Here is an 11,878-nt window from a genome sequence, read left to right as displayed (position 1 = left end):
TCTCATGAATGCACTTGTTTTTTGTTTTTTGGGTTTTTTTTGCGGTACGCGGGCCTCTCACTGTCGTGGCCGCTCCCGTTGCAGAGCACAGGCTCTGGACACGCAGGCTCAGCGGCCATGGCTCACGGGCCCAGCCACTCCGCGGCATGTGGGATCCTCCCGGACCGGGGCACGAAACCGTGTCCCCTGCATCGGCAGGCGGACTCTCAATCACTGCACCACCAGGGAAGCCCATGAATGCATTTCTTAAGAATAAAAATGTTGGCAGTCTCTGGATGAAACAGTTCCCTCAGCCCAGGAGAGTTAGTTTGTGTTATAGGCTGAATTGTGCCCCTGTCCCTCATTTATATGTTGAAGTCCTAACCACCAGTACCTAAGAATGTGACTGTATTTGGAGATAGGGTCTTTAAAGAGGTAATTAAGCTAAAAGTGAGGTCATTACAGTGGGCCCTAATCCAATCTGACTTGTGTTGTTATAAGAAGAGGAGATTAGGACACAGACACAGAGGGGAGACCACGTGAAGACTCAGGGAGAAGACAGTCAAGAGAGAGGCCTTGGAAGAAACCAACCCTGTCAACGTCTTGATCTCAGACCTGCAGCCTCCAGAATTATCAGAAAACAAATTTCTATGGTTTAAACCACCCAGTCTGTGATACTTCGTTAGGGCAGCCCTAGGAAACTAACACCGTATGTAAGAGTAAACCCTCGTGAGTCCAGCATTCCCACAGTGCTTCTATCCAGAGCCTCATAAGAGCAGTTCACGCAGTCGTTAACATAATTATAAAGAACCTGTAGACTTCCTGAATTCATTCAACATTTATTGAGCTTCTCCTGCACATCAGGTACTGAGCTAAATGCAAAGATGAAAAGATAAACTCTCAAGAAGCTCAAGGTATATAAGACCCCAAACCACCTGCAAGGCAGTCAGTCTTAAAAGAGACAGGAATATAAGGAGTTAATTTCAAAGTGCTATGACTACTGGTAAGATTGTGGTACGCACAGAGTGCCATGGGTGCGGATCATGAGCTGTGGGAACTAACTGGGAGGCAGGAGGGATATCAGATTGGATGCCGTACCTAATCTAGGTCTTTAGGGAAAGTAAAAGTGTGCCAGGTGGCTGAGGGGAGAGAGATGTTTCAGTGACAGGAATACCACAGACAAAGGCAGGGAAACAGGAAAGTGGCTAGAATGTAGGGTGATGAGTGAGAAGTTCAGCGTAACTGGAGTTAGGATGTATACGAAGGAGGATGGGAGGAGAGACTGAAGAATTAAGGTCAGACCACAAAGGGCTGGGCATGTCAAATTTGGATTTTAACCTGAGAGCAGTGGGAAGCCACCAGAGATTTTTACAGTGAAAATTCATGATCAGACTTGCTCTGAGTATGGTCTCTCTAGCAGCGTGGAGAATGAAATGCTGTGGGGAGAGGTGGGCTGCAGAAAGACTAGATGGCAGGGAGGATGATGGGAGCCTTAACTGAAGCAGTGGTTTGGGGGTACGGAAAGCAGTCCTGCTTTAGAGATCGTTCAGAGGTGGAATTGAAGGGGTCTGGAAACTTGCATTGTGAGGATTTTGACACTTCTACTTCTATATGTGCTGGTATGGGAAGGGTGTTTCCAACTGTAAAACACCAGACATTATTTGTTTTTTCTGTACCAGGTGTATAAATAAACATCATTCCTTCCTAAAACATACAGACATTATCATCTTAATAAAACACACAATATATTATTTACTTTTTAAGACCGTAGTTCAAAAGAGCTAAATTTTCTTGTGCTTTCTTTAAATTTGAGAAGAATTGCTCTTCAAAAAAATACAGTATAATTGGACAACGGTAAAAATGAGTATCTTATTTCATAGTAGCGTCCCTGGTATTTCTGTGATTATTCCAAGTTGGACTTGCTGGAAAGCTATTTATTTGAGGCAATAGAAAACTTTAGAAAATACACTTGCCTAGGTCTCATCTGAGTTTTCTATTACCTACCTTGAGTAGTTTACTCAGTCTCTCTAGGCCTCAGTTTTCTTATTTCTAAAACGAGTGATAAATTCCTTGATCCCTAAAACTCATTCTGACTAAAATTCCACAAGTTTTTTCTCCCAGAAGAAATACTGCTCTTGAATTTTAAAATGCAATTTTTAAGTTTTAAAAAGAATACTTTAAATTTTGCTGGAAAATATTTCTTGGAAAGTATATAAATCTTGTTAGATGTTTTGAAATTCATTTAAAACAAACAAACAAAAAAACCCCTAAAGCATCACGCACGATTAAAACATTACCATTCTTGGCACTTGGGGAAATGGACTTAAACCTCTGTAGGTTCAACGAAGTCTTAGAGTAAGTAACACAACGAAGCAACGGTGCTTGTTGAAACAAATATAAAGTTGAACAGGGTAAATACAACTGCAGGAAAATCAACAAGCCAGACGACTTCCTTTTCCCTTCCTTGGGAAACTTGTATCTCTAAGTGGAGAAAGGCTCTTTTGGAAGAGAAAGGGGAAATTGGGGAGGGAAGTTTCTCTGATTCCTTACTCCCTACCTGCTGGTCTGTCTGATTTCCTCTCCAGCTCTCACTGTCTGATAAGGAATTGATTCTTCCCCTCTTCTCCCTCCCTCCTTCCCTTCCTCCCTCCCCCTCCCTCCCTTCCTCCCTTCCTCCCTCTCTCTCTCTCCTTCACCCTGAGTAACTGTACTGTCCTAGCAAGTGATGCTGTCGGAAACAGGAGACGGGCACGGAGGGGGCATCGCCGTCGCCGCCGCCGCGGGGCGGGAGAGCGTTTCCCAGTACCAGCGGCCCGCTCGGCCCCGGGCTTCCTCCTCACAGCCACGGGCGTGGCGGCTTCCCCCAAGGTTTGATGGTGGGCGGCGGCGGCGGCGGCGACACGGCTTTGGTTCCCGCCTCTAACTGCTCGGTCTCGGGCCGCGCCGTTCCCTCTTCCTGCCTCCACGCCCGGGGCTGCCCGGGACTGCTGGAGCCGCGGAAGGTAGGGAAGGGGCGCCGCGGGGAGACCGCGCGGCGGCGGCGGTGGAGAAGGAGGCCGCCGGCCGGCATCCCCGCGCTCGGACCGCGGCCGGCGCGATGTCCACCAAGGTCAGCAAGTGCAAGGAGCAAGCGAGGGTGACCTTCCCCGCGCCGGAGGAGGAGGAGGAGGGCGAGGACGAAGGCGCGGAGCCGCAGCGCCGCCGACGGGGCTGGAGGGGCGTCAACGGGGGGCTCGAGCCGCGCTTGGCGCCCTTGCAGCGGGAACCGCACGACTACTGCCTGCCGCCCTTCCCGCCGGGGCCCGACATGTGAGTACCCGGCCGGCCCGCGGCCCGCGCCTCGAGAGGACCGCGCCTGGCGGGGTGCGGAAAGGCGCGCCCACAGCCGCCTCGCGATGTGCCCCGGACCCTCAGAGCCCACCCTCCACCGCAGTCCTATGCGGGGCGGCTCGGGTGTACGGTAGACCTAGGGCGGGGTCTCGCACCCTTGGTGCTGTTCTGTAGAGGACTTGGGGGTGCCGAAGGCGTGGCCGGGGTGTCCGTCCCGGCTCGAGCGCACGGAACAGCCCCGCGGACTGACACAACGGACGCCAGGCACGCTTTCCAGTAAGCAGACGCCTGCTCTCCAGCAACCGAGGACCGGCGTGCCCCTGCCTGTGGTCAGGGGACCTCGCGGAAGATAGACCCCGGGGTCCCGGAGCTTACCCCGGGAGGTCAAAGAAGGGGAAGGGTGCTTAGACACCGGCGCGAGCTCGAACCCCGGCTTCCTCCCGGCGTTCAGCGTGGAGCCACCCTGGGAGCCTCAGTCCCCTCCGACGCTCCCGGCCGTCGGGCGTGGGGAGAAGGGAGGGGGCGGTGTGCGATACAGAGTGTGGGGTGAAGGTTTGCCCTGTCACCTCTTTTCCCGACGGTCCAGTCACAGTTTGGGGGTAAACTGGAGCCGAAGCCCCAGCGGGTCTCCCGGGGAGAGAGCGGCCGCGGGGCGGCCGCCGGCACCGCTTTGAGGTAGTTGTGGTTCCCAGGCGGCTCAGGGTCAGTAGCTGTTTCTTTTTTAAAGAAAGGTAGAGGCCCGCGCTTTAATGTGTGAGAAAGAACAACTTTTCTTAATTGCTAAATCTTGGAAACAGCCTTTAACCAGCCGCGAGACTCAGAGAGGATAAGGACGTTTTATAGGGAGCGTGCTGTTTCTTTTGTCACGTACCTTGGGCGTCTTTTTTAGGAGGTAGAGAACTTGGGGCCAGTCGTGACGGGCTGGACTAACCGCCTGGGCCGGGGAAGGGGTTCTCCCGGGAAGGGACGGAGGTTCCGCAGCGCCCCCTGCTGCCCGCAAGCTGCCCACAGGCGGGGTGCGAGGTTTCTGGGACGACCTCGAACCGGTCGGGTCGCGCACTGCTCGGCTGGTCAGAGCCCGCACCTGGCTCGGCCGGACTTGTCTATTAAAAACGCAAATCATTGGCTGGGAGTAGGTCGTCTAGGGAAGGTTTCTGATTTAAAACGAGCGACGCTTCCCAGTGTGGTTCACTTATTGCTGAAGTTTAGCCTGGATTGGAAATGGCCCAGGAAATGGAGGGAAAGTAGGTCCTTTCGGATTAAAGCGCGGCCAGCTCGCTTCCCCGCCTCCCTAAGGTTTTAAGACGTTGTCCATTTTTCCTTTTGCCAATTTGGTTTTTATAACCCAGCTCAACTTCTTGATTCTTTAGTTTTTTTTTTTCCTTTTATCGTAAATCCACAATAAATGGGACACCAGAGCACTCTTATCTGAGAACGTAGGGGGGGGAGCAGAGATTACACACTTTGCTTTTTGAAGCTTGAGGTCAATTACACAAAGCACTGGGACAAATTCTAATGTAGCCTCGATGTCTAACTCGTAAGAGAACATCTTTCCTATCTATCTTCTGACTTTACATAATTCAACAGGTAAATGTTGTAGTGTACTTATTTTGTAAAGTAAATACAGCTGGCTGAAAAGACCCAGTCATTTGAAGGCGATATCCATTAATAAAGGTTCCTTCTAGAGGTAGAGCAGCAAACTCTTCTTGTTTCTTTGAGGCCTGTCACTTGGTAACGGCAGAGACTAACTTGATATCTGTAGCAGAGATTAGCTCTTTATTCCACCTTTGAGTAGAATATGGCCACAGTTTAATAGCTCAAAAAGTAAGCATACAGCCCCAGAATGAAATTGGAGAAGGATACCCAGTCTACCAAAGCCCCAGGGTCATTTTCAGTAGGCAGAATAGAATAGCCGAATTTAACATCCAGCAGAATGCCGAGGGTAGAATCCCACTTTTACCAAAAGGATTCCTTAGCATAACCCTGTTGCTCATTTCACTGCTCCATGCTCCAGTATTACATCTGGGAATTTTAAACAGACTGACTTAGGAGGAAAAGTGTCATCTACTATATCACTAAGAAGACTTTTTTTTTAATCCTTTAATAGAACTCTTTATCCAACCATTGATTCAAAACAAAACTTCTTTTTTCCCAATTGTTTGCAAATCTAGGACCAAGTAGTATGTCACTGGCAAGATTAACTCATTCTCGAAGTTTTTAGTTATTAAATATGTCTGATGAACTCCAAAAGCATTTGAAGGCAGTTCTTATGAGTTTTAATTCAAAGGCATTTCTTAAGCGTTTACATGTGCAAAGTGCAGACTAGGTACAGTAAGCCACAAAGATGAGTACGCCAACTTTACTGCACTCAAGGAGTTTAAAATCTCATAAGGGAGAGATGGAAATGAAACTACGTATGAACAATTATGCTGTAAGTTAGAGTAAAATAAGTGCTTAAATACATACACACAGAATAGAGCTCTGATGAGTCAAGTGCAAAGAAGAAATAGACAACACAAGGTTGTGGAGAAATCAAGAAAACCTTTATGAGCCTTAAAAAGTAAATAGGATAGGAGGCAGAGACAGGATGGGCAATTAATTCAAGCCCTCCCACTTCCAAAATGCCAGGCATGTCCAGGGAATATTAATTGAGTTTTACTGAAACATAGCTTATTTGGGGCATTAATATATAGGATCTTGTATGTCAAGGGGAGGCAATAGGGAGCCACTGATTGTTTCAAAGCGGCAACAGTTTGATCAAAGCCACTCTGAGAACAGGATGGATTGAAGTGGCAATTGGCAGAATGTGAATAAATAAATTAGGGGGCTATTGTAGCTTTCCAGGCTGAGATTAGGATCTGTAATCGTGTAGGACTGGTGGGATGGAATGGGGAGAGATAGGAAAAGAGAATACACAAAGAATCTATGGGAATTTGCAGCTAACTGTCCATCAGGGGTTTAAAGAGAAAGCAGGGTCAGAGATGACTTGGTGATTTTGATGTAGATGACTAAGATCGTGATGTCATTGTTGAAAAGAAAAGAACAAACAGAGTAGAATCTGAGTTTTCAGATAATTTTGATAGAAGTGTCAAGCAGGAAGATGCACATTTAAAGCTTGGGAGAATTTGAGCGTCTAATGGGAATTGTTATAGAGTTGTGTGAGTTCATGATATTACCCAAGGAGGGAGTGCGAAGAGAGAAACAAAGGGAGCCTGAGCTAGTTTTCTGAGGGGAACTTTTTTGTTTAGAGGGGCAGAAAGAAAGAGTAGCAAGCAGAAGACACGGAAAAAGACGAAGGAGTAGGTGGTACTAAGACAAGGCTGCCTAGAGAGAAGAGGTTCAAGAAAAGGGAAGAATTGACCCATAGTTGGCAAATATTTGGTAAATAAAGGAAAAAACTTTGTGTTTCGTCTTACTTTTAGTAAGAAGACTCAATCCTTACTCATTAACATACATGCAAGAAGTCATTAGATTTCTCAGCAGTGTTATCTTTAAGAGAGAAAGGCTTCTAGAAGAGAGGATTCTGGGGAACTCCCTGGTGGTCCAGTGGTTAGTACTCAGTGCTTTCACTGCCGTGGCCTGGCTTCAGTCCCTGGTCTGGGGAACTAAGATCCCGCAAGCCTCTCAGCCAAAAAAAAAAAATTATAATAAACGTACTTAAAAAAAAAAGAGAGAGGATTCTGTTTAGTTTTTCTTGAGGAAGTGCTGCCAAAAATTTGTCATAATTAAAGCAGTAATTTGTGTTTATATTATACCTCATGCTGTCATTTAAATGAATTAACTTGAATCACACCTCTTTAAAGCAGGTTTTCCCATTTGGCAAATGAGGAAATTGATACACAGTGAAGTTAAGTCAATTTCTAAAGATTATTTAGTAAATCAATAATAGAGCTTCTGTATTCAATATAGTCTTATTAACTATAGTCCTCATACTCTACATTAGATCTCTAGACTTATGCATCCTACATAACTTCAACTTTGTACCCTTTGACCAACATCTCCCCAGTTTCCCCACCTCCCAGCCCCTGGTAACTACAGTTCTACTCTCTCCTTCTATGTATTTGACTTTTTTAGATTCCACTTATAAGTGAGATCATGCAGTTTTTTTCTTTCTGTGTCTGGCTTATTTCATTTAGCCTAATGTCTTCCAGGTTCGTCCATGTTGTCACAAATCTCAGGATCTCCTTTGTAGAGGCTGAATAATATTGATATTACATTGTATATATATATATATATATATACCACAGTTTCTTTTAACATTCAAGGGTCTATGACACTTAGGTTGTTTCCATATTTGGACTATTTGCTAAGAGGGTAGATTTCAGGTTTCTTCGTCACACACACACAAAATGTAACTATGTGAGGAGCTGGATATGTTAATTACCTAGCCTGCAGTAATCACTTCACTATGTACAGTTGACTCTTGAATAACCCAGAGGTTAGGGGTGCCGACTCCCCGCACAGTCTAAAATCCATGTATAACTTTTGACTCCTCCTAAAACTTAACTACTAATAGCCTACTGTTGACCAGAGCCTTGCCGATAACATAAACAGTTGATTAACGCAGATTTTGTATGTTATATGTACATATTTTATAATTGTATTCTTCAATAGAGTAAGAGCAAGAAAATGTTATTAAGAAAAGTATAAGGAAAAGAAAATACATTTACAGTATTGTACTGTATCTATTGATACCATGCTTATGTCATCTGTTTACAAAATGAATCATCTGTCAGTACCTACAACGATATTGTCTTATATGATACAAAACACTGCAGACATTATATGTATTATTGATACTAACACTAGACATCAAAAATTATGTGAAAAAGAAATTCATATTTATTTGCAGGTATAATGATTCATGCATTGATAACGAAGAAGCAGCAATATGATTGCTTTATGGTAGCCTGGTGTAATCAATATGGCTGCTTCACAGTAGCCTATAAATAATGAATGAACCGTTATAAAATTCTTGTGGCATATGGTATTATTACCATGCCATATTCATAATACAGTATTGGAAACATAATTATGTTTTTTTAAAACCACTTACCTGTGATGATAGGCTGACACACGTCTTCTCCAATTGAAAGAGAGAGAGAGAGACGCATACTATATGGTAATGTAATTCTTTGAAAGCAAAGTTACAAAGCAGTAAGAAAACTAACATTATTGCTATTATTAAATATATTTAAAATATATTATTTAATTATTTAAACATTATAATTAAATGTCACTCACCTTATGCCTATGTAATGATAGACTAGTATCTACATATATCTTAGGCATTAATGACATACCTAAATTTTTCTTAGTTTTTTCAATATTTCCAGGCTACAGAGTTTGCCTGTGAGTTTTTTCAAATTGTCACAAATCTCCAAAACTTTTTCCAATATACTTGTTAAAAAAATATGTGTACAAATGGACTTGCACAGTTCAAACCCGTGTTGTTCAAGGGTCAACTGTATATGTATATCAAATCATCATATTATATACCATAAATATATTCAATTTTTATTTTGAAAGTTATATAAAATAAATCCACAGAGTGATTAGAAGATTTAAAAAAATAATAGAGCTTCTGATGCTCAACTTTGTATGATAGGGGATCTGAAGATGAGTACACAATGCCTCGTAACCCAAATTGTCTACTTGGATGTTAGTTTCTATGGTACTGGCCTGTGAAAATGTTCCAGTCTAGGTTTAGCTTGGCTGTGGGATTGAGAGCAGTGCTGTGCATGTTGGCTTGTGTTTCAGACTGGAAGTAGCACTTCCCTTCCACCGCTGGAGTGGAAGTCAGAGATTTGCCAAGTCACTGTTGAATCTCCAGGGATAGGAATTTGGACTTTAAGGACTGAAGTCAAACTAGCATTATTAAGGAAGAGGCAGGTTTCTCCATAGTTATAATTTTCAAGAATAGTACAGCATGGCATTAGACTTGAGACCTTTAATAATCTGAAACTTTGAATTGTATTTTTAGTTTATCCTGTAGAGTAGTAATTTCACTATGTACAATAGAGAGTTGTCATTTTTGTTGGTTTGTTGTAAATTATTTTATATAGTTTCAAAATAATGCAAGAATATAGTTTTAAAACTTAATACTAAAAAATGTGGCTTATAAGAACAACAGCAAACCCATAGCAGTTCCCTGATTTTCTCCTTTTTTCTGCTTGTCCCCTCCATTTCATTCCACTTAAAACTCCTTCAGGTATAGCTATCTTGTTATTCATGTTTTTAGATGTCATCAGTATTCTCAGGAAACAATTTTCACTCACTTATACCTTTTATTCTCCCCCATCCTCCATCACATGGTTTGGTACAATTTGTGGTTAATATCTTACTTAAAGTCTTCATTATTATGATCATGTAACTATTATTCACTGCTGAGTCAAGTAGTATAGTATGATTGCATTTCTTTTCTTTTATAATTAGTTGTTTTTCATGGAGTAAATATGTGTTCCATCTTGTTCTTGCCTCTTTAGCAAAACCTTTTACAGTCTCTTACTGTGTGTGTTTTCCTGAAGACATCCCTTCCAAAACCCTCTGACTTCCTTTGTTTGTGGTTTTTAATTTTTTTTTTCTTCAGGAAGCTTTTAGAATGATCTCATCATTAGTGTTGTTCTGAAATGTCTAGATGATATGCCTTGATATGGGTCTTTTTTTTCATTCAGTGAACTGGATATTTGGTAAACCCTTTCAGTATTTGGAGATTATGCCCTTTGGTTCTGGGAGGTTTTCTTGTATTATTTCTTTTATTATTTCCTACCTGTTATTTTCATATTTCTTCTTTCTTTCTGGAAATCTATTATTTGGACTTTGGATCTCCTGGGCTGATCCCCTAGTTTTTGTATCTCTTCTATCCTGTTTTCCAGTGATTGTCTTTTCTGTTCTTTCTGAGATATTTCCTTGGCTATATTTCCCAACTCTTTCACTGAATTTTTTTCCATTTTATCTATTATATTTTTAATCTCTAAGAGCTCTTTTTGTCTTATGAGTATTCCTTTGTTATAGCATTCTTTCTTATTTCAGAGATGCAGTATCTTTTTTTTTTTTTTTAATGTCACAAGGGAGTAGGGGTTGGGAGATAATAAACCTGGCTGCTAGTATTCTGGAACTGGCCAGGGTTCCCCCCATTCTTAGTTCCTACCCTCCCCTGGGCCTGGTATCCCCGCATTTAGAGAATCTCTGTTTCTATTTCTCCAGAGATTTCGTATCCTATATTTCTTATAGGGATGTGGGAGGGTTGTCACTTGATCATATCAGCTGGAGGTTAGCAATCTAGGGGGAGGGTTACTACACACCACTTACACAAAATTTCAGCGGATTCCTCCATTTTAGACTCCTGCCTTGTCTCTGCTTTCTGAGATTTCTTTTGCCCTTAGTTTCCAAGTCTTTTCCGGTATTGGGTGGATCAGCTTATTTTTTGTTACAGGCACTCTGGTTAGACCTTCCTTCTCTCTGTTAAATCATTCACCATTCTTCCAACTTATCTCCTTTTCATATATTGTGGAGTGCAGTTACAAATACTTCTGGTTTCATGGAAGATGAAATTTGTGTTCTTTGTTTTCTGTGTTGTTTAGGGGGTAATTTTTGAGAGGTGAAGGGGTGAGAAAGGCCTTTATTCCATCATCTTGAAACCAAACATGCTTACAATTGTGTTTTAGATATTCATTTAAGCCCAGATGAAGACAGTATTATTAACAGAACCAAGGTTGCAGAAGGAAGACTATTCTTAATTATGACTGATCTTATTAGGCAAATGAAGTAGATAGTAATCTGTACAGTGTGATTTGAGGATCATCTGAAGTCCCCCAACTAAAATCATCTTAGAATCACACTTCCTAAATTTAACTGATGTAGAATATGATGAAGAATAGAATGTTTGAGTCGAAAAGGATTTCATCTAGTCCAGTTGAGAAACTGAAGCTGAAGGTTGACATTGAATTCACAGCAGCCCCAGGCCTTGTGAAATCTCCAGTTTCCTTTGACTGTAATGTTTACACTGTGGCCGAGTTTGGGTTAAGCATTTCTCTCTTCCTCAAAGAGATTTTAGATGCACTTACTCCTAGGAGGAGCAACACAGGAAACTAATAATTAGTATTAACTCATTTATGAGATTCAATTAATTCATCATTTCAATTTGACTACTGATGGCAGATCAACTTGAGAAAGTTTTAAACTAAGTAGGAGGATTAAGAATTGGGTGGGGTTGGGAGGGGGCCTTCCCTGGTGGCGCAGTGGTTAAGAGTCCGCCTGCCGATGCAAGGGACACGGGTTCGTGCCCCGGTCCGGGAAGATCCCACATGCCGCGGAGCGGCTGGGCCCGTGAGCCATGGCCGCTGAGCCTGCACGTCCGGAGCCTGTGCTCCGCAACGGGAGAGGCCACAACAGTGAGAGGCCCACGTACCGGAAAAAAAAAAAAAAAAAAAAAAGAATTGGGCGGGGGTGGGTGGGTGGAGATAAGAATATCTCAAGGAACAATTGACCCCTGCCAAATATCATTTATGGTTTTCTCTTAATATCAAAGAGGTAAATGGATCCTGGACAAAATCTGAAGAGTAGGTTA

At 42.9% G+C, this 11,878-nt stretch overlaps 1 protein-coding gene across 2 annotated transcripts in view; it reads left to right on the top strand.

The window, feature by feature from the left end:
- The first annotated feature begins 2,751 nt into the window (after window positions 1-2,751).
- Window positions 2,752-11,878, top strand: part of TRPC3 (transient receptor potential cation channel subfamily C member 3) — an 80,879-nt gene continuing 71,752 nt past the window's right edge. For both annotated transcript variants that reach the window (XM_049709543.1, XM_004265099.3), the window contains exon 1: window positions 2,752-3,288. In XM_049709543.1, the coding sequence (XP_049565500.1) occupies window positions 3,077-3,288 (212 nt within the window). In that variant the 5' untranslated portion in view covers window positions 2,752-3,076. The remainder of the gene's footprint in view (window positions 3,289-11,878) is intronic.

The sequence above is a fragment of the Orcinus orca genome, chromosome 4 (assembly GCF_937001465.1).
Source record: "Orcinus orca chromosome 4, mOrcOrc1.1, whole genome shotgun sequence".
NCBI classification, from domain to species: Eukaryota; Metazoa; Chordata; class Mammalia; order Artiodactyla; family Delphinidae; genus Orcinus; species Orcinus orca.
This window is presented reverse-complemented; position numbering and strand designations above follow the sequence as displayed.